This window comes from Mandrillus leucophaeus, unplaced genomic scaffold, assembly GCF_000951045.1.
Source record: "Mandrillus leucophaeus isolate KB7577 unplaced genomic scaffold, Mleu.le_1.0 Scaffold641, whole genome shotgun sequence".
Lineage (NCBI taxonomy): Eukaryota > Metazoa > Chordata > Mammalia > Primates > Cercopithecidae > Mandrillus > Mandrillus leucophaeus.
Genome location: NW_012106931.1, coordinates 267,067 through 284,597, shown reverse-complemented (window position 1 = coordinate 284,597; position 17,531 = coordinate 267,067). Strand labels below are relative to the sequence as shown.

The following is a 17,531-nucleotide window of genomic DNA, read 5'->3' as shown; positions in this document are numbered from 1 at the left end:
GGTTCAAGCAATTCTGCTTCAGCCTCCCGAGTAGCCGGGACGCACCACCACACTCAGCTAATTTTTCTATTTTTAGCAGGTGTTTTGTATTTAATTGCAGGTGTCATCATGTTGGCCAGGCTAGTCATGAACTCCTGACCTCAAACGATCCACCTGCCTCGGCCTCCCAAAGTACTGGGATTACAGGCATGAGCCAGTGCGCCTGGCCTGTGTCCTTTGTGTCTGGTTTATTTCACTTAGCATAACATTCTCAAAGTTCATCCATGTTGCAGTGTATGTCAGAATTTCCCTCCTTGCTAAGGCTGAATAATATTCCATTGTGCGTGTGCCCACGTTCTGCTTATCTGTTCGTCCATCGATGGGGACTGGGGTTGCTTCTACCTCCTGGCTACTGTGAATAATGCTGCTGTGGACAACGGAGGTATAAAAATCTCTTTGAGAACCTGCTTTCAATTCTTTTGAGTATCTCCCCACAAGTGGAATTGTGGGACCATGTAATCCCATGTTTAATTTTTTGAGGAGCCACCATCCTGTTCTTACAGCAGCTGTACCATTTGACATTCCACCTACGTTTATGTTGCATTCATCGCACAAGGATTACAGCTTCTCAACATCCTTGCCAATCCCTGCTAAGTGTTCTTGAGAAAGTAGCAGAAGCCAGAAGAGTCCAAAGCTGTGGCTAAAGGAGCCTCCAAATTTCATGGAATGTGAGCACCAGAGGGGTCCTGCTCCGAATCTTGACTAGTCTAGAGTTTAGAGCTCCCTACTCCAACTCTTGAGTTATGGATGGAGAAGCTAAGGTCAGGTTATCTACCCACGAGTCCCACTGGTTGCAGGCAGAGCTGAAACCAGAAGCCAGGATGGATGGTGACTAGGCCAGTGCCCTGCTCCTAGCACACATTTCTTAGGAACTCCTCCTACTCCCGACTCAGGCTGCAGACTACTTCGCCCCATTTCCCTGACACTCTGAAGCTTGAAGGGGGAAAGAGAATGCTTTAAACCTCCAACCAGTGAGCCCCAGTGGTGAGACCAGCCTTCCACATCTGGAACTTTCCCCTGAGGATCGAGCTAGGGCTGGGAGAAAGTCGCTCTGCTCCCCAGTTTGGGTGACCACCCAATTGGGAGTAGCCAGTGACTTGCTGTGGCTCTCACTTTATCATCCCTTCCTCCTCTTCTCCCTCTAGGATGATCCACTCACAAATCTGAATACAGCTTTTGATGTGGCAGAGAAGTACCTGGACATCCCCAAGATGCTGGATGCCGAAGGTGAAAGGCGCTTTCCTTCTGTGTATCTTGCCCATCCCCCCGTCACTCAGCGGCTAAGAAGGGGTGGACCCCAACAGTCCAGGGCTGGACAGGAGCAGGGCCTGGTCTTCTGGGACTGCATTTGAGGAGCATGGGGATCACAGCCTCTTGGGGATTCTTCCATTGTTCCCTGAGCTTTGGAGGGAGAGGTGTTAGCTGATTCTGCAAAGGGCTTAGGGGCTGTTCTTGCATCGATTGCCTGAGGATGGTTCTCATCTTTCCCTTGGAGTCAGGGTAGCAGGTGCTGGGGTGCGGGAAAGTGTGCCCTTGTTGTCCGACACAGTTTGGGATGGGAAGTTTCTCTTGCTGAGAGGTGCACTGTCCTAACTCTCTGAGCCTTGGGTGGTCTCTGGGACGGCTGAGCTTAGCATCTCCTTTATGCCCCAGCTATGACTGGGGCTGACTGGGCATGGTGTTTGCTCTCATCTGTAACCCTGGCTTCCTTCTAGCATCTTCTGAGGAGGGTGCTAGAGAACTATGGCTTGGACTTTCTCAGTGGTGGAAGTGTCCAGTTCTGACCTTGCTGGGCAGATCCCAGCCAGAGGAAGTGGCTCCATGTGGGGTAGGGAAGGAAGGAGGGGGCCCAAGTTGAGTGTTGACTTTTCTGTTCCTCACCAAGGCCTTGGTGTCCCAAATGCTGCTAACCAGGACACCTGGATGGGGACAGGTTCAGGGTTTGACACTAGAACATCCTTACCAAAGATTGGGTCTGGGGCTGGAAACCCAGCTCTTCCTGGCCGCTGACCCCGCCATTGCCCCTCTCCCTATGCAGAGCATCTCGGATGGGGTGAGCAGGGGCTATAGGGGGAAGGGAGGCGTCTGGGAGCATAGGGGTCTGTGGGTTTATGAAGCCAGGGCTGGCAGCTCCAGGCTGGGGTCAGACTGGGTCTTCTTGTCCCATCTCTGTGCTTGCCCCTTGGGAGGAGCCTGACTCACCATGGCCGCTTCCCTGTGTGCTCTCCTTGGCCCCACCTGCTCAGTGCTGAGGGACTAGAAAAGGGTTATGGGGACAGGAAAAGACCACGGTGGGGTCCAGACTGCTCCCTGCCCTTCTGCCCCATCAGTAGTGCTTTTTTTTTTTTTTTTTTTTTTGAGACGGGGTCTCCCTGTATCACCCAGGCTGCAGTGCTGTGGTGTGATCTCAGCTCACTGCAACCTCCGCCTCCCAGGTTCAAGCGATTCTCCTGCCTCAGCCTCCCGAGTAGCTGGGATTACAGGCACCCACCAACGGCTAATTTTTATATTTTTAGTAGAGACGGGGTTTCACCAAGTTGGCCAGGCTGGTCTCGAACTTCTGGCCTCAAGTGATCTGCCTGCCTTGGCCTCCCAAAGCCACCAGTAGCTTTTAAAATTTCAAAAATATCATGAGGAAAATTTTCAAACACGTAAAAACCCAGGCAAAAGCAGAAAGAATAGCATGATGACCTTTCCTATTTCCATCATCCAGATAGAATGGCTACTGAGGTCTTGCCACACTTTGTTTTTTTCTTATTTCTTTGTTGAAGTATCTTAAAGCAATTCTGAGATATCACATCATTTTACTACTGCATGCTTCTGAATACATACCTTAAAAATAGAGTTATTTTCTTAGGCAATGATGAAGTTTTCACATTTAGCAAATTGATAATTCCATTTGATACCCAGTTCATAATGAAATTTCCATAATTACCTATGACATTTCTTTGAGTGTTGGTTTGTTTTAATCAGAATCCGAACAAGGTCCATACTGGCATTCGGTTGTGTTTCTGACAGCTTTTCCCATCTCTAGGACTTCTCTCCTCCCTTTGACCCCTTTTATTCCTGCCATTGAACTTGTTGCAGAAATGGGGCCACTGTCCTGTAGCAAGTTCCTTATCCTGGGTTTGTCTGCCTCTTTGGGGCTTCATTTCACGTGTTCCTCTACTTACATTCCCATAAGCGCAAGTTGACGCCAGAGGCTGGTTAGATTCGGGCTCCACATTTTGGCAAGAAGACTTGGTGGTATTGTGAGCTTCTTTCTGCATCACATCGGGGGTGTATGGTGTTCTTGGAACCAGCTGGCTTTAACTGCGGATTTTTCTTGACAGACATCGTTGGAACTGCCCGACCGGATGAGAAAGCCATCATGACTTACGTGTCTAGCTTCTACCACGCCTTCTCTGGAGCCCAGAAGGTACCCAGGGCCCCCTGCTCCTTCCATGCCCAGCACACCTCCTGCTGGACCCCAAACCATGTCCTCCTGCCCGCCTCCACCTCTCCTGGTGACAGGTATCTGGATGGTCTGGTCTCTCAGACAGAGGCAGCCCCTGGTTCTGAAGTGGCGTGTTGTTCTTACCTAGCTCCTCTCCCACCCCACACCTCTCTCTCTCATCTTCTACTGTTAACAAGAAAATTGGGCAGCACCCCACTTTCTGGGACCCAGATGACTGGCTTAAGCAGGAAGGGCTGTGTGCATGAGGCAGCCCGGGAGGTTCTGGAAGGCTGGAAGGTGAACAGGAGCAGCCCTTCCATGCCCAGGTCTGTTGAAGCCACTGGCTTGACAGAGCAGCTGGAGTTCCCTTAGAAGGGCAGTGCTGGGAGGCAACTCCAGTCTTCACTTACCCACTTGGCAAAGGCATCATAAAGCCCCACCTTTGTCCTGCTCATGAGCATGACTTAGCAGATCTGTCCTCAGCCCCTTTGGGCTCTAGTGCCTTCTCCTGTATCCTGCCTGGGACTCCCGTGCGGCCATGCTGCACTCTGTGTTCTCAGACATAAGCAGAACCTCTGGGAGGAATGGAGAGGGGGTGGGCAGCTGTGAGCCCCTTCAAGTGTCCTGGCCCAGTTTTGCTCTGGGAGGCCTGAGGTTAAAGTTCAGTTGTGCAGGTTCCACACCACACAGGGGTACCACGACTAAAGGGTACTGTTCATGCTGCGGACATTGAAGATTTGGAGGTTTTCATCACCAGGCTTAGGCAGCACACACCCCCTCCCCCAGTCCTCCCTGGTAGGCAGGACCCTAGAGGAAGCACAACATCACCATGTCCACAGAACCTTCATGTCTCATGCAGATCTCCCACCCTCCACATGGCATCTGAGTGACCATCTGAAAATGCATGATGAGGCCGGGCGCGGTGGCTCACGCCTGTAATCCCAGCACTTTGGGAGGCCGAGGTGGGTGGATCACTTGAGGCCAGGAGTTCGAGACCAGCCTGGCCAACATGGTGAAACTCCTTCTCTACTAAAAATACAAAAAATTAGCCAGGTGTGGTGGCGTGCGCCTGTAATCCCAGCTTTTCAGGAGGCTGAGGCCGGAGAATCGCTTGAACCCGAGAGGCGGAGGTTGCAGTGAGCCAAGATTGTGTCACTGCACTCCAGCCTGGGTGACAGAGTGAGACTCTGTCTCAAAAAACAAAACAAAACAAAACAAAACAAAAAAGCAACCACAAAACAAAAAAATGCATGATGGGAGCCCCCGCCCTCTCCCACCTCTCCTGTGCCGTCCCTGCCTCAGACTCTGCTCACCTCCCACCCACTCCCTCCCCTGCGGTCTCATTTTTTCTCTTTCTGCTCATTCCCTCCTTTTCTGTCTGTCCGTCTGTCTTGTGTCCTCTTTCCGTCCACCATGGCTGTTTGGGTTTATTCTGTGCTGCTACCGCTGCCTACTTTCTCCTCTCAACCTCTTCTCCTTCTCTGTGCAGATGTGTAGGCACGCTAAGGCCGGATGGGAAGGCCGTGTGACCTAATGTTTCATGTCACGGCCACGCCTTCTCGGGTGCGCAGAAGGTGAGCTCTCCCTCGGCCTCCTCCACTCTCCCCTCTTGCCCATCTCTTCCGTCCTCCCTGGACACTCCAGCAGCAGGCCCTGGGATGGAAGGAGGGACTAGAGAAGCCCCTCCTTCTCTTGCAGAGGGACAGTACTCTGAACTTTGGCCAGGACACTTGAAGATGCCAGAGAACCCCAGCCTCTGAATGACCTCCTGTGTCTCTGTCCCTATGCCATGGGCATAGCGGATACCACAAGCGAGAAAGAAGCTTGTGGTCTCAGCTTCTTCCCTGCAGCCCGCATCAAGAGCCCTTATCCCAGGCAGCACGGCTCTTGGCAGTGCTTGCTATTTCCTTAAACATCCAGGACCTCTTCCCTCTTTCTCTCCCTCCTTCCTGCTTGAGCAAGGCCATCCTCGCAAATTTAGCAGCAGCCAGAGCAGGGAGAGGTCTTCCTGCCTTCTCCAGGGAGTCCAGACCAGAGCCCTGCCTGATGCTTCTCAACCAGGCTGCCATGGACAGTTGTGCAGGTTGCAGACTACCCACGAGTGCCATGTGTGTGCAGTGGATGACGGAGATTTGAATGTTGATTACTAAAGTGATCCTACAGATGGCGGTGAAAATGTCTTCTAACAAAATCAGTAGGACATTTTCCCAGTAGAAGTGCCCTTGGGGAAGAGGTGAAAAATGATCCAGAGACACCATATGGGCTGGCAGCAGCCCTGTTCCCTGCCTGGTTGGGCGTCCAAGACCCTCCTGAACTTCCTTCCAGGGCTCACTGGTGCGGACCAGAGACAGGAGAGCAGCCCCCTCTGGAGGCTCCTTCTCATAGGTGTCCCCCCAGCCTGCCCAGCCCCTCTCAGCCTCTCCTCTGGCCTTCCTTCTGCTTCCTCTTTGTCCTTCTCACCTCTCCTGCTGCTGTTCCTGTGCCCCCTCCCTTTGCCCCTCGTGGCCAGGGTGTGAGCAGCTTCTCTCCCTTGCCTTGATTGGCCTCCTGGCCTGATAGCCGCAGGTGTGCACCTGCCCGTGTCCATGGTCAGGCTGAGCTCTCTGCTATGGTCTTTTCCCCTCCTCCCAAAGCTCCTTCCCGCTCTTCCAGTCTCTCCCCTTCTCCTTCAGGGGTCTGTCCTGGGCTTCATGCCCATCGACGCTGGCCTTCCCTGCCTCTGAAGCCTTCACTGTGTCCTGGCTGGTGACAAAACTTGGAAGGGAGTGTGAGATGCGTGTGGGTGTAGGGGGTATGAAGTGGGTGTGTGTGGTGTGTATGGGTATGCGGGGTTCTGAGGAGTGTGTGGTTTGCAATATGTGTGGTGTGAGGGATGTGGTGGATGAGATATGGGGTGTGTGTGTATGGTATGGATGTGTGTGTGGTATGTGTATGGGGGTGTGGTGTGTGAGGTGTGTGTGGTGTGTGTATGGGGGGTGTGGAGTGTGTGTAAGGTGTATGTCTGGGGGGTGTGGGGAATGTAGTGTGGAAGGGTGTGGTGTGTGAGGTGTGTGTGTATGAGGGGTGTATGGGGTGTGGGGACTGTGGTGTGTGAGGTGTGTGTGTATGAGGCGTGTATGGGGTGTAGGGACTGTGGTGTGTGAGGTGTGTGTGTATGAGGCGTGTATGGGGTGTAGGGATTGTGGTGTGTGAGGTGTGTGTGTATGAAGGTGTATGGGGTGTGGGGATTGTGGTGTGTGAGGTGTGTTTGTATGAAGGTGTATGGGGTGTGGGGACTGTGGTGTGTGAGGTGTGTGTGTATGAAGGTGTATGGGGTGTGGGGACTGTGGTGTGTGAGGTGTGTGTGTATGAGGGTGTATGGGGTATGGGGACTGTGGTGTGTGAGGTGTGCGTGTATGAAGGTGTATGGGGTGTGGGGACTGTGGTGTGTGTGGTGTGTAGGAGGTGTGAGGGATGTGGTGTGCTGTGGGTGTGAGGTAGGGTGTGAGGTGTGTATGTGGTGTAGGTGTGGTGTGTGTGATGTGGAGGGGTGTGGTATGCTGTGGGTGTGAGGTGTACGGTGTGAGGTGTGTGTGGTGTGGAGGAATGTGGTATGCTGTGGGTGTGAGGTGTAGGGTGTGAGGTGTGTGTGGTGTGGAGGGGTGTGGTGTGCTGTGGGTGTGAGGTATGTGTGTGGTGTGAGGTGTAGTATGTGTGGCATGTGTGTGGAGTGAAGGGGAGGGCTGTGGTGTGTGTGAGGGGTGTGTGGTATGGAGGAATGTGGTGTGCTGTGGGTGTGAGGTGTAGGGTGTGTGGTGTGGAGGGGTGTGGTGTGCTGTGGGTGTGAGGTGTAGGGTGTGAGGTGTGGGTGTGGTGTGGGTGTGAGGTGTGTGGTGTGTGGTGTGTGTGTGTGGAGTGAAGGGGAGTGCTGTGGGTGTGGCACGTGTGAGGGGTGTGTGGTGTGGAGGAATGTGGTGTGCTGTGGGTGTGAGGTGTAGGGTGTGTGGTGTGGAGGGGTGTGGTGTGCTGTGGGTGTGTGGTGTGTGAGGTGTGTGTGTATGAGGGTGTATGGGGTATGGGGACTGTGGTGTGTGAGGTGTGCGTGTATGAAGGTGTATGGGGTGTGGGGACTGTGGTGTGTGTGGTGTGTAGGAGGTGTGAGGGATGTGGTGTGCTGTGGGTGTGAGGTAGGGTGTGAGGTGTGTATGTGGTGTAGGTGTGGTGTGTGTGATGTGGAGGGGTGTGGTATGCTGTGGGTGTGAGGTGTACGGTGTGAGGTGTGTGTGGTGTGGAGGAATGTGGTATGCTGTGGGTGTGAGGTGTAGGGTGTGAGGTGTGTGTGGTGTGGAGGGGTGTGGTGTGCTGTGGGTGTGAGGTATGTGTGTGGTGTGAGGTGTAGTATGTGTGGCATGTGTGTGGAGTGAAGGGGAGGGCTGTGGTGTGTGTGAGGGGTGTGTGGTGTGGAGGGGTGTGGTGTGCTGTGGGTGTGAGGTGTAGGGTGTGTGGTGTGGAGGGGTGTGGTGTGCTGTGGGTGTGAGGTGTAGGGTAAGGTGTGGGTGTGGTGTGGGTGTGATGTGTGTGTGTGGTGTGAGGTGTGGCGTGTGTGGTGTGTGTGTGTGGAGTGAAGGGGAGTGCTGTGGGTGTGGTGTGTGTGAGGGGTGTGTGGTGTGGGTGGTATGTGGGTAACAGCCTGCTCCCACTCCCAAATCTCATGCCACCTCCCCATGCCCCCCTCCCTTTCACTCATCCCTGTTGCAACCATTTCACGCTGCTTTTATCCACACCTGAGGGCAAGGTCACAGCTGGGTTGGTGGTGGTGGTGGTTGTCCTCTCATGTCCTGGTCAGGGGTCTGACCCAGAGTTGCCCCCACCACGTCTAAGGCGACTGCTTCGAGCTGAGCAGGCAGGGGAGGGGAACCCCACCTTGCCATGTGTGGTGGGGCTGATGGAGAGGAAGGACTCTTCCTGACTCACACACTCCTGTCTTGTCTGTCTCCGGGCTGGCACCAATGGGGAAAATCTTCCAAAACCCGTGCCCAGTGCCCTCCATCCTCTCCACTGTCTTTCTGTCACCCAAACTTGTACAGTGGAATGAAAAGGCAACAGCGCCTAATGTGTGTGTGCACGTGTGGTGCACGGCTTGTGTGCCTGTACAGGCCCGTGCTGTGTAAGTCTGTGTACTGATTTCCCTCATTAGATGAGGACCAACTGCTGTTTGACAGGTGGGTTTTGGTTCTAATTCTTTCTCTGCTTCCCTCTCCCCTCCTTTTCCCTTACAGGGACTTAGAATGGGTGGAGAGCATTAAGATTTTGTTGATGTAGCTCGTGTTTTAGAGTTCATGGTCTGCTGTTTCTGAGAAAGAACACTTGAAGGCATGCACTCAATCTGAAAGAAATTCATGAGCCATCTGGGAAAACCCTAAAAAAAAAGAGCCGGCAGTGGCTGCAGTCTGACCTGTGCCTTGCTCTGCCCCAGATCTGAGCAGGGCAGGTACAGTCACAGGACTGCCCGCCACCAAGGTTGTCTTGAGTAGCAGAAACTTGAACATGAGGGTCTGTACTGGGAAGGCTTAGCAAGGCCTTGGGAAGGGGCAGGCAGTGTTGTGGAGGGAGGTGACCACAGCTTGTGCAAGAAGCTTCGGGGTGTGCAGGCGGAGCCTGCGGCAGGAGAGGAAGCTGGCAAGGTGTGGGCTGCCTGAGGAAAGGGGCCAGTTCCCCTCTGCCTGGTCACCCACCCTGGCCCACTCACCACAAGGAAGCTCGGATGCCTGGTCTGAGATCCCTGCTGATCTGGAGCTCTCTTAGCAGGAACCCTGGGCTTGGTGGCTGACTCAGGACAGAGGGAAAGACTGGCAGTGGACAGCTGTGGGAGGAAGAAAAAAGCAGGTCCAGCTAGATTTGGGAACGTTTTGGCTAAAGATGACATAGATGAGATCCTCGTAGCATTCATGTGAATCTGTGGGTTGTGGGTGGCGGAGCCACAGCACATCATCTGGCCATGTTTGGGTGTTTTGATGTCACCTTGAAGACAGTTCCTCTCTAGACTGTGCCTGTATCAGGCAATCAGATGCTGACTGTTAGGGTAGCAGTTTGGCTTGGGATAGCTAAGTACTCGGGGATAATAATAGTTCATATCTTTTAAAAAATAACTCGAATATACAACAAAATGTATTGTATGTTAAGTTGTATAATAGCACAGCATAAAGTAGGCCACAAAAAAACATGAAAATTCGGGTTGGGCGCATTGGCTCACACCTGTAATCCCAGCACTTTGGGAGTTGAGGCTGGTGGATCACCTGAGGTCAGGAATTTGAGACCAGCTTGGCCAACACGGCGAAACCCCATCTCTACTGAAAATACAGAAATTAACCAGATCTGGTGGCACGCACCTGTAATCCCAGCTACTCAAGAGGCTGAGGCAGGAGAATGGCTTGAACCCTGGAGGCGGAGGTTGCAGTGAGCCAAGATTGTGCCATCGCGCTCCAGCCTGGGTGACAGAGCAAGACTCTGTCTCAAAAAACAAACAAAATAAAACAAACCAAAACGACCATGAAAATACCAACTAAGGGAAAGGAAACACAGATTTCTAGTAGTCTTTTCCTTTGGCACTTGGAAGCAATATTCTTTTCCAGAGAATATTTTCTGAACCCATCAATTATCTGTTGCATCTGTTACATTGTCTCATGTCAGGGCGCCTGGTTCTTCTTGCTGGGGTCCAGAGAGGCCCATCTCCTCTTCAGGAATAGCCTGAAGCCAGGGCTCTCCCCGGGTTCTCTTCTGAAGTTGCTTCTGAAGCTGCTTCAGTTCCTGAAGTTCTCAGGGAAGGAATCTTTCCTCCCCTAGAACAAATCTCTCCTTTGAACTTCTGGACTAAAGCGTCTTTGAGATTCTTTACGTACTTGGTGGTTCTGGGTGCCTCTCTCCTAGATCCCTGAGAGTTCATGGGGTTCTTGTAGCCATGAGAGGAAAACGCTAGAAAACCAGGAATTTGAGGTGATGGGGAAGGCCTGTCATCCCTAACAGGCTTTTCTTCTGCTCCCGGGACCATGTCCTGTGGGCCTGACTAAGACTGGCCTTCCCAGCTGACCTCATCTTACTTCTCAGACTGAGGCTGGTGGGTGATGAAGCTGCTTTCATCAAGGGACCACTGTGGAAGCAGGTCCAACTCACCACCCAGTGGGCTTCTCTGGGGTGCAGCCTGCCTGCTGGGGGAGTCAGGCTGCGAGAGAAAGGGAAAGGATGAGGTTCTGAGGATTCTGCCGTGGTTTTTGTTTTTTTTTTTTTTAGAAAAATCGAATCTGGACTTCAGGAACCTGCTTTCTAGAGGTGCTGTAGGAGCTGGGCTGTCCCTCAAGGGAGCCCTGCTGGAGTCTGCAGGCTGGCCTGCCATACAGAGAGCGCTCTCATGCCTCCCGTGGTACTTGTGTGTTATTTCTGAAGGCTGATTCACAGGTTATAATGGATGGTATTCTCAGTCAGTCTCCTTCCGGAGAGGCCAGCCTGGGAGCAGGTGGCTGAGACTTGGGCTTGGGAACGCGGTTGGATCTTTGTGGAAAGTCCCCAGGAGGCCCACCCGGAATCTCCCCCAGACTTCATCCAGAAGGGAGCGCTTCTGACCCTGACCCTGACCCTGGAGTAGTCAGCAGGCTCTTAGGGATGGGCGAGGCTCTTGCGATCCCACAGGACACATGTAAAATCCCATGAATGCAGACCTCGGTCCACCCGTTTGATAAACTGGCACACATCAGAGTTTATGACCCTTGAGCCGATGGATCAGGAGAGTAACCAAGTGAAGGTGGCTTTATCCAAGAAAATCACAGCTACAATTGCTTCGTGCCAGTGATGAGTAGCTGCCAAGGAGTTTCAGCTGTTTGAGTGGCACATCTCTGGCATAGTCTGCAGGGGTGGCACATCCTCACCAAAACATCAGCCTGGAGGAGGACACACGGGTCTCTCCACAGCCCCCTGCCCCAGCCTTCAAGGGAAGTAGTCTGGTGCTTCCAGCAAGTTGCTCCCCAGCCAGCCCCATGAGGCTGCTGGCCTGGTTCCCATGGCCCCGCTTGCTTTCTGGGGCTCCACGTCTCCTGGGCAGGCTTGAGGAAAAGCATTTCCGTCCTCGTTGCTTCTTGGGATTCCCCATGGGTGCTTGTTGGTTCTCGAGAGAAATGGCGATCAGTCAGGAGTTGTGGATGAGAAGCAGCCATGGCATCTCCAGGATAGGGTTGAGTTGGGGGTAGGGGGTGAGGGCCTAAGGATGTGACTCCCTGTCTCAGTTTCTTGAGGCCCAGGACTCAAAGTCCCCACCTCAGGGGACTCTTAGACCACCCTCTGGCCACTCCCACCTTCTCCTTATTGCTTCTCCCAACCCACTCTGACACCTTACTCTGCAGGGCGTGCCTGCCTTGACCTCCCTGACTGTTTCTGACAGGGCCTTTAGGATGATCTCATTTTGCCCCTTACCCCCTGCCCCACACACCCCCGCACAGTCATCCACAAAGCACATGATTTGGTGGGTGGATGTCTTATTCGAGAAGTTCTTCAAGGAAAAAACATTTCCATCTTCCATCTTAGTCATTCCTTCCAATTCTAAGCACACTCATTCTCAGGAAGTTCTTCCTTACGACCAGCCTCAGTTCATCTTGCTACAGTTGAAACCTGTTTTGTTGTGTTCATCAACCAGATGTGAGGTCCTGTCTTTCAACCCGTTAATCCAGGGATCATTTTTCATCTGCAGGACACCCTTCTCCAGGGTCCCAGGAGATACTAGCTTCTCCCACCCCCAGGCTGTCTTCCTTTCTACCCTCTGGCCCCCAAAAGGCTTTGAGTTCACTTCTCCCTTGGCGTAAGGTTGGAATGTATGCAAGAACACCGCTGGATTTTAAAACCACCTGTTTGAAGTGGACTCAGGAATGCTGGGTCCCTGCTGGTGTTAGGGGTACAGTAGCCCCCACAGCTGCAGAAGGCGCTCTCCCACTAAGGTTTCTTGGTCTTTGCCTGGGTTGCCATTCAGTCCCTTTCCCTTCGCTTCCCTTTGCTGCTGAGGCCTGTCTTGGGTCCCTGCTAGCCCGGCACACAGCGCATGATGTGTGCTTAGCTGTCCCAGAGGGGCCTGCGCTGGGCTTGCTGGGCATTGTGTCCATACTTGGTTGATCTGGAAGTCTGGACTTGGGTGCAGTAGAGGGGTCCCTCAGTTTTCTCTAAAGTGCTTCAGGCTTTGGGCCAAGAGTCTTGGGAGATTCTGCAGGGATCCCAAGAGGTCCCACGATTTCTCAGTCAGCACTTTATCCCAGGACTCCCAGATTTGAATTCCCACATCTCTAAGATCCTGGAAAATCCAGCCAGAGGCCCTAAGCCTTGGAATTCCAGTGCCTCCACTTGGAATTCCAGGATGGGCATGAATTTTCTCACTTCTCCGCCTGACCTGAGCATTTTGATTGTATCAGTCATTGGATTAGTTTCTTCCCAACCTGCAGGTTGGGCCTTAAACTCAGGCTGTTCTCCAGGGGCCCAGTTCAGCCACCAAGACCTTTGTCCAGGCTCACCTGACCCATGGGACCTGGCCATGGGCTGGCAAGGAGGATGGTAAGGAGAGAGGAGGAATGTGGCCTCACAGCCTTCTTAACCCCCTTCCAATCACAGGGAGCTGCAGGGATGGGAGGGGCTTTGTCAGCACAGGTGTGTACCAGGTGCCCCTGCTGCTGGGGCTGGCTGGTCGTGACTCTCTCTGTCTTGTTGCCAGGCGGAGACAGCAGCCAATCGCATCTGCAAGGTGTTGGCCGTCAACCAGGAGAACGAGCAGCTTATGGAAGACTACGAGAAGCTGGCCAGTGATGTGGGTACCCCCTGGGTTCACCTGGCCTGTCTCTAGCAAGAGTCAGTCCCCTAGAACGTGTACCTCCAAATCTTTCCTTGGAGCATAGTCCCAGGCTGGTATAGTCTCTGATCCCAATATAGCTAGTCCAGGGCAGCCTGAGCTCTGTTGTGGCTCTCCCAGAAAGTAGTGAGGTGGGGGCAGAGGCCGGTCCCTGAGTCATCATGAGCCTAGGATATCCCTTTGCCTCTCAGGGTCTTGTTTTTTTCACTTGTCAAGTGAGAGTTGAGCCAGGGGATGTCAGAGCCCTTTCCAGCCTAGTGTACTTTTAGTCTGTGAGTTTTTCTTTAATGAGAGAAGGAGCGCATCTGGTTGTAAGAGGGTGAGGGTAGGGCTTTTGGTAAATTGGTGCTGGCTCAGGCTAGCATAGCAGCTACCAAACATAGCGGCTGTCCCCTACTTTTCAGGGGACAGGATCACGCAGTGCTGGGTTTCCTGTTCTGCCATTGGCTACATTTGGGTTAAGCCTCCTTTTCTTGAAAGAATTCAGCCCTTTGAGCTGCTCAACCCAGGCTCTTGGGGGATCTGCTGCCCAGCATAGTAAGAACCCAGGTTCTGGAGCCCAAGTACCTGGGTTTAAATTTCTGCCATTCCAGCCAGGTCACCTTGCCAAGTTCCAGGACCTGGCAGGGCCTTGGGTGCCTCCTCTGTAACATGCAGATGACCACAGCCCTTAGCTTCGTAGTGTTTCTGTGATGATTCAGATGAGTCCATGTGTGTGATGTGCCTGGCCCCCTGCAGGTGTTCAGTGTATTCCTATTGTCATGTGCACCCCTCCACCTTCTCCACCACCATCACCTTGGCTCAAGGAAAACAGTCCAGGCCGTGCCTGCTTGTGTTCCAGGCCAGCTCTCTGCCCAGAAGCCAGCCTCTTCCCTTTTAAGTCAGAGACCCACATTCTAGATTCCTAGGAAGTCAGATGGCAAGAACTTCTGGAAACAGCTATTAACCCCCTCCATGGTATAGATGAGGAAACTGAGGCCAAGCCAGTTAGAACCTGGTACTAAAACCCAGGTTTCCTTCCTGCCTTTTAGTTGCACTATTTTCACACCAGGTCTATGGGTCTTCCCTTAGCAAAGCAGGGAGGTTGAGTGATGTGACTGTGAGTCGATGTACTCTAGTAGCCAGGCTTCACGAAGCCTGTGGTTCTCAAAGGGAACACCCTGGAAGCTGGCTTCATGGCCTGGGAATGTCGGTAGTTGGGAAGGAGTGTGCTACCAGGAGAGACCCCTTCCCCTTGCGGGAAGGACTGGGAGGAGAGGGAGGCTGGCTCTAGCACACTGCCTCCCCGCGTCCTCACCTCCTGCCCCCACCGCCTTCCTGCCCTAGCTGTTGGAGTGGATCCGCCGCACCATCCCGTGGCTGGAGAACCGGGTGCCCGAGAACACCATGCATGCCATGCAGCAGAAGCTGGAGGACTTCCGGGACTACCGGCGCCTGCACAAGCCGCCCAAGGTGCAGGAGAAGTGCCAGCTGGAGATCAACTTCAACACGCTGCAGACCAAGCTGCGGCTCAGCAACCGGCCCGCCTTCATGCCCTCTGAGGGCAGGATGGTCTCGGTGAGCACTGGGGGTGAGCCTGGGCCGCTAAACTGGACTGCCTCCACCTCTGAGCTGCTCCTAGTCGTGGTCAAAGTCAGCTTTATGGGGGTGGGGATGGGTGTGTTTGCTTCTGCCTACATACACTGTTCCAGAAGTCACATCCCCCTTCCCGTTATCACCCAGGCACAAGCCCGAACTCGGCCATGTGGGGCGGCCCCCTCTGCCCACACCATTCTGGGTCAGGCTTGCCCTTCCAGACCCCTGAGCATCTACTCCAGACCTCCCTCTCGCAAAAAATCACCCCTGTGAACACAATGCTTTTTGATACCCTGAACAAAACAGGGCATAATTGAATCACAGTCAAGTTGATTTCTACTTACATGGAATCTTAAGTAGTTAAAAAATATTATTACTTAAGTAATAGTTTCGTGGGTTTTTTGGGTAGTATACTTCAAAGATACAAATAATCAAAATACAGAACAGAGAAATTACTGAAGATCTTACTACCTAGTATCAACTTTAAAAAAATGATTTTAATCGTTTTGGTTTTTTCATGTAAATATTTGAGGGAATCCTAAAGCGTATGTATTTGAAATTAAACATTTTTCCCCATTTTTGTACTCAAGTGTGCACTGACAGATAACTAAAGCATGTTTTATATAATAAGCTGCTTTAAAAAAAAAAAAAAACTCCAATCTTACATTGTATTCTGACCAGCTTTCCATGTCATAAAATACTCTTCTTTTAGGTTATTTTTGTTATTCATCCCCCTTGACATTGTCCCCACAACTTAGGGAAAAATTGTATAAGCCAGAGAAACACCCAGAAGAAAATAAGAAATTTGCCATGACGGAGCTTTTTGTCCTTAAGTGAAAAGTAATAGGAGCGTCCCGGGCACACGACAGGTCTAGAAGGGGAGGGTGAAAGGCAAACAGCATTGTGGGCAGAGCAACCCAGGGGGTGGTGGAGGGAGAATACATTGCAAGTGTGTCTGCAGTTTGGAAAGTTGCCGTCATTTCGGGGCTCCAAGGCTGAATCAGTGGCTTTTAGGTGGCCAGAGCCACTGCTAGCCTAAGGGTGCTCTATGAGAATTAGACAAAGTACCCTTTCTGGGGGACAGATGTAGCTTGGCCTGGGGACATGTGATGGGGAGGGTGGCTTGCAGGGTGCAACCCCAGCGACTGCCCAGCTGGGTACCCTTGCACAAACTGGAGGCATGGCCCTGTCTGAAGGGGGGTGTGGGTTGGCACTTGGCATCTGTCCTCCCAGAATTCTGGCCGGCTCACCCAGGCCAGGGTCTCTGTAGGCCCCAGGCTACTGCCCAGAGGCCTGAGTCCATGAATGGATCCAGGACCGTGGGGAGGCTGGGCAGCTCCAGTGCCTGCTTGCCTCATTCATTGTTGGTCTGTTTACCTGGGGGGGCCCTTTGCCTTAGCACATGTGTGGCCCCTGTGATTGGATAGAGTCCTGTGGGAAACCAATCCTAGTCAGGGAGAGCCTGGGGCCGTTTCCCCACAGGGCTCTATTCTCAAAGTCCCATAGCTGGGTGACCAATGTAGACGCAGGTCCCACGCCTTGCCCAGGAGGTCTGGCTCCTGGGAGCCCAGAAAATACCAGTGGGAGATGGGAGGTAGGGTGGGGCAGCCTGGCTGGGGTGGATATGGGGCAGAGATAGGGAAGAGGCTCTTCCTGGAAGGCATGGGGCACCTTCAGGGGTCCAGGGGGCCAGGGGACCTGAAGCCTAGGCCCGAGGCAGATCCTGACCCTGTACCTCCCATCCCCACAGGACATCAACAATGCCTGGGGCTGCCTGGAGCAGGTGGAGAAGGGCTATGAGGAGTGGTTGCTGAACGAGATCCGGAGGCTGGAGCGACTGGACCACCTGGCAGAGAAGTTCCGGCAGAAGGCCTCCATCCACGAGGCCTGGACTGACGGTGAGGCCAACCCAGCCTCCTGCCTCCCCAGGGCTTCACTTTCCTACTCTCCAGCCCAGCCGGCAGCCACTACGCTATTCTTTGCTTTTCGTTTGTTTCATTTGGTCTCTTACTAGTTCCATGGCATTAGGCAAGTTCATTAGCCTTCTGGTTGCCTCAGCTTCCTCATCTGTAAAGTGGGGATAATAATAGTACCAACCTCACAGGCTTATAAGAATTTAATCAGTTAATACATAACGAAGTTCTGAGGGCAGTTCCTGCATAGTGTAGTGCTGTGTGAATGTTCACCTTGCAGTCAAATGCTCTACCACCTGAGTGTTCACTTTGGTTTTTTGTTTTTTGGGGGGGTTTTTTGACACGGAATTTTGCTCTTGTTGCCCAGGATCGAGTGCAATGGCGGAATCTCGGCTCACCGCAACCTCTGCTTCCCAGGTTCAGGCAATTCTCCTGCCCCAGCCTCCCTAGTAGCTGGGACTACAGGGCCTGCCACCATGCCCAGCTAATTTTTGTGTTTTTAGTTTCACCATGTTGGTCAGGCTGGTTTTGAACTCCTGATCTCAGGTGATCCACCTGCTTCTGCCTCCTGAAGTGTTGGGATTACAGACGTCAGCCACTGCACCCAGCCGTATAATGTCATCTTAAGGAATTGTGTCTGCAAAGACCCTATTTCCAAATAAGGTTCAATCTTGAGGTTCTGGGTTGACATGAGTTTTATGGGGGACCCCATTCA

The 17,531-nt window shown here is 52.8% G+C and overlaps 1 protein-coding gene across 5 annotated transcripts in view; it reads left to right on the top strand.

Annotated features, from left to right (window-relative positions):
• ACTN1 (actinin, alpha 1) overlaps window positions 1-17,531 on the top strand; it is a 114,954-nt gene that overhangs the window by 80,997 nt on the left and 16,426 nt on the right. For all 5 annotated transcript variants that reach the window (XM_012000879.1, XM_012000876.1, XM_012000878.1 and 2 more), the window contains exons 7-11: window positions 1,185-1,266; window positions 3,372-3,457; window positions 13,194-13,286; window positions 14,655-14,885; window positions 16,654-16,801. In XM_012000879.1, the coding sequence (XP_011856269.1) occupies window positions 1,185-1,266; window positions 3,372-3,457; window positions 13,194-13,286; window positions 14,655-14,885; window positions 16,654-16,801 (640 nt within the window). The remainder of the gene's footprint in view (window positions 1-1,184; window positions 1,267-3,371; window positions 3,458-13,193; window positions 13,287-14,654; window positions 14,886-16,653; window positions 16,802-17,531) is intronic.